Source organism: Carlito syrichta, unplaced genomic scaffold (assembly GCF_000164805.1).
Source record: "Carlito syrichta isolate Samal-C Ts95f unplaced genomic scaffold, Tarsius_syrichta-2.0.1 Scaffold305797, whole genome shotgun sequence".
Lineage (NCBI taxonomy): Eukaryota > Metazoa > Chordata > Mammalia > Primates > Tarsiidae > Carlito > Carlito syrichta.
This window is the reverse complement of record NW_007249893.1, coordinates 5,184-8,921: the sequence shown is the minus strand read 5'-3', so window position 1 is coordinate 8,921 and position 3,738 is coordinate 5,184. Positions and strand designations below refer to the sequence as shown.

At 48.6% G+C, this 3,738-nt stretch overlaps 1 protein-coding gene across 4 annotated transcripts in view; it reads left to right on the top strand.

The window, feature by feature from the left end:
- Positions 1 to 3,473, top strand: part of DPP3 (dipeptidyl peptidase 3) — a 27,961-nt gene extending 24,488 nt beyond the window's left edge. For all 4 annotated transcript variants that reach the window (XM_008062696.1, XM_008062695.1, XM_008062694.1 and 1 more), the window contains one exon: positions 2,890 to 3,473. In XM_008062696.1, the coding sequence (XP_008060887.1) occupies positions 2,890 to 3,062 (173 nt within the window). In that variant the 3' untranslated portion in view covers positions 3,063 to 3,473. The remainder of the gene's footprint in view (positions 1 to 2,889) is intronic.
- Positions 3,474 to 3,738: the final 265 nt, after the last annotated feature.

Genomic DNA, 3,738 nt, shown 5'->3' with positions numbered 1-3,738 from the left:
AAAGCTACACACAGTGCTCTGAACACTTAGAGGAGGGATGATCATATCCACCTTCAGGAGAATCTGGGAAGGTTCTAGAGAGAAAGTGGTAGTTAAACTAGACCTAGAGAACAGGTTGGATTTTCAAAGGTAGTATGATGTCGATGATGATGGTGGCTGACTTTTGAGGACTTTCATTTGCCAGGCACTGTTGAAAAAAAAACATGATCAACCAGGTGTGGTGTCTCACACCTGTAGTTCCAGCTATTCAGAAGGCTGAGGTGGAAGGATCACCTAAGTCCAGGAGGTTGAGGCCGCAGTGAGCTGTGATCATGCCACTGCCCTCCAGTCTGGGCAACAGAGTGAGACCCTGTCTTAAACAACGAAACAGGTAGCCGGGCTTGGTGGCTCAGCCTGTAATCCCAGCGCTTTGGGAGGCTGAGGTGAGTGGATTGCCTGAGCCCTCAGGTTCACGACCTGCCTGGGCAACTTGGCGAGAACTCATCTCTACAATAAATTAAAAATTAGCCGGGCATGGTAGTGTGCGCCTGTAGTTCCAGCTACTTGGAAGACTGAGGCAGGGAAGGATCGCCAGAGCCCAGCAGGTCGAGGATGCGGTGACTGGGAGCGGCCACTGCACTCCAGTCTGGGCGACAGAGTGAGACTCTGACTCAAAAAAAAACCAACTAAACAAAAAATGAGCCAAGCAGGGTGGTTCACACCTGTAATCCCACTCTGGGAGGCTGAGGCAAGAGGATTGCTGGAGCTCAGGAGTTTGAGATTAGCCAGGGCAACATGGCAAACCTTTGTCTCTAAATTAAATTAAAAAATTAGACTAGACTCGGTGGCTCAGCCTGTAATCCCAGTGCTTTGGGAGGCCAAGGCCAGTGGATTGCCTGAGCCTGTGGGCTCAAGACCAGCCTAGGCAACATGGTGAGACCTCGTCTCTACAATAAATCAAAAAATTAACCGGGCATGGTGGCACACGCCTATAGTTCTGGCTACTTGGAAGACTGAGGCGAAAGGATTGCCAAAGTCCAGCAGGTCGACGCTGGGGTGGCTGTGAGTGTGCCACTGCACTCCAGCCTGGGTGACGGAGTGAGACTTTCACTCCCCCCCCAAAAAAAATTAGCTGAGCATGGTGCCATGTGCCTGTAGTCCAAGCTACTTGGAAGGCTGAGGTGGAAGGATCTCCTGAACCCAGAGGGTCAAGTTTGCAGTGGCCATTAGTATGCCACTGCCCTCCAGCCTGAGCAACAGAGTGAGACCTTAATGCAAAAAAAAAAAAAACCAAAAAAACAACTTTCCATGGATTGACCCCCAGCAACCCAAGAGGAATAGTTATCCCCATTTTTCTGCTGGAAAATAGGACACAGGAGACTATGTATTTGCCTGAGGTTACACAGCTAGTGGATGGCAACCAGGACTTGAACTCTGGCCATTTGAACCCGGTGCCTGTGCTCCTCACCGCTGTACACCTCACAATGCCACAGAGAATGACAAGGCATAGTGAGAGGGTAGAGTAGCCAAAGTATGTTTGAGGAGAATGCTTCCCATGAATATTCAGGGGACCCTTGAAACAGCCCATTTAATAGGTGAGTCAATAGTCTCAGAGAGAATGATTCGCTGGTTGTAGCGAGCATTTGTTGAGTACCCACTCAACAAATAGTCACTTGATGTACGTAGTCACCAAGGCTCCTTTGCACATGTGGAAACTGAGACTTAGAGAGGCTGGGAAACTTGCCCAAGGTCCCACAGTAGACAGAGGAAGCGACTGCTGGACTGTAAGCTCCAGGAGGCCAAGAACTGTATCTGTCTTAACCTAGCATGACACCTGATTTAAAATCTTTATTTGCGGGTTAGTGACCCGCCTGGGCAACTTGGCGAGACCTCATCTCTACAATAAATAAAAAAATCATCCGGGCATGGTAGCGCATGCCTATAATTCCGGCTACTTGGAAGGCTGAGGTGGAAGGATCGCCGGAGTCCAGCAGGTCGAGGCTGCAGTGGCTGGCAGTGGCCACTGCACTCCAGTCTGGGTGACAGAGTGAGACTCCAACTCAAAAAATAAATAAATAAAATGAAATCTTTATTTGACAGATGGGCGTAGAGGCTTACGCCTGTCATCCCAGCACTTTAGGAGGTAGAGACGAGAGGATTGACTGAACCCAGGGGTTCAAGACCAGCCTGGGCAACCTGGCAAGACCTCGTCTCCACAGTAAACCAAAAAATTAGCTGGGTGTGGTGGTACATGCCTGTAATTCCATATACTCGGAAGGCTGAAGCGGAAGGATCACCTGAACCCAACAGGTCAAGGCTGCGGGGGCCGTGAGCGTGCCACTGCACTCCAGCATGGGCAACAGAGTGAGACTCCAACTCAAAAACAAAAGCTTTTTATGACTAACTGAAGGAATGAATGAATGAATGAAAGCATTCATTGTAAGGATTATTGTAAGGATGAAATGAGACAATTAACCTAAAACATTGAGTATAATTTTTTTGGCACAACATAAGAGATCAGTAAGAACTAGCTGCTCATGTGATTATTGTTATTATTATTATTTTTTTTTTTTTGAGGTGGAGTCTCACTCTGTCGCCTAGGCTGAAGTACAGTGCCACACTCATGGCCACCCCAGTGCCAACCTGCTGGGCTCTAGCGATCCTTCCACCTCAGCCTTCCAAGTAGCTGGAACTATAGGCGCTCGCTGCCACACCTGGCTAATTTTTTATTTAGTGTAGAGACGAGGACTTGCCAAGTTGCCCAGGCTGGTCTAGAACCGCGGGCTCAGGCAATCCACTCCCCTCGCCTTCCAAAGTGCTGGGATTACAGGTTGAGCCAATCACTGACTATTGTGATCCCATTTCCCTATTCAAACCCTCCCCTTCTGTTTTGTCTCCATCCCCTCCCAGGCTCAGAAGTGCAGCTTCTGGAATATGAGGCCTCAGCTGCTGGCCTCATTCGATCCTTCTCCGAGCGCTTTCCAGAGGACGGGCCTGAGTTGGAGGCAGTCCTCACCCAGCTGGCCACAGCTGATGCCCGATTCTGGAATGGCCCCTGTGAGGCCCCATCTGACCAGGCCTAAGGAAGATTTGTGCAGCCCCTCCCCCACTCCATCAAACCAAGGCTGCCAGTGACCCTCCATTTGTGTGTGTATTTAGAGGCTAGATGAAGGGGAGGAGGCAAGAGCTCAGACCTTGGTACTACCTCAGCTGAGGGTGGTGACACTAATCCCTCCTATTTGCCAGCACTTTCCAATTTACCAAGTGCTTTCCCTCTGTTATCTCATTTGATCTGCACTGCCCTCTGGAGTGGGCAAGACAGGGCTCACTATCCTGTTTCCTAGATCGGGAAACAGTAGTTCTGAGAAGTGATTGGTCTATATCCTCGCAGGTAGTACGCAATGGCCAGGGCTCAAAATGTTCTCACCAAATCCAATGCTCTTCACATATTACTTTTATAACCAGAAAAATAAATATTAGAAACAACCACCATCTTTGTGACGTGTGTGATTCATCCTTGTTTTTCTGACTTCTCGTTTGCTCCTAGCCAGGATAGTGGGATTAAGGCCTAAGAGGATACAAGGACGCTTTTTAGCTTCCTATCCACAACAGAATTTTGACATTATCTCTAAGTGAGGATACACAGACAAAGAGTGGAACACAGCACGATTTTTACAGCCCTCCTTTGTGGCATTTCTCACATTTTTGTTTTTTTTTTTTTTTTTAGTTGGAGTCTCACTCTGTCACCCAGGCTGGAGT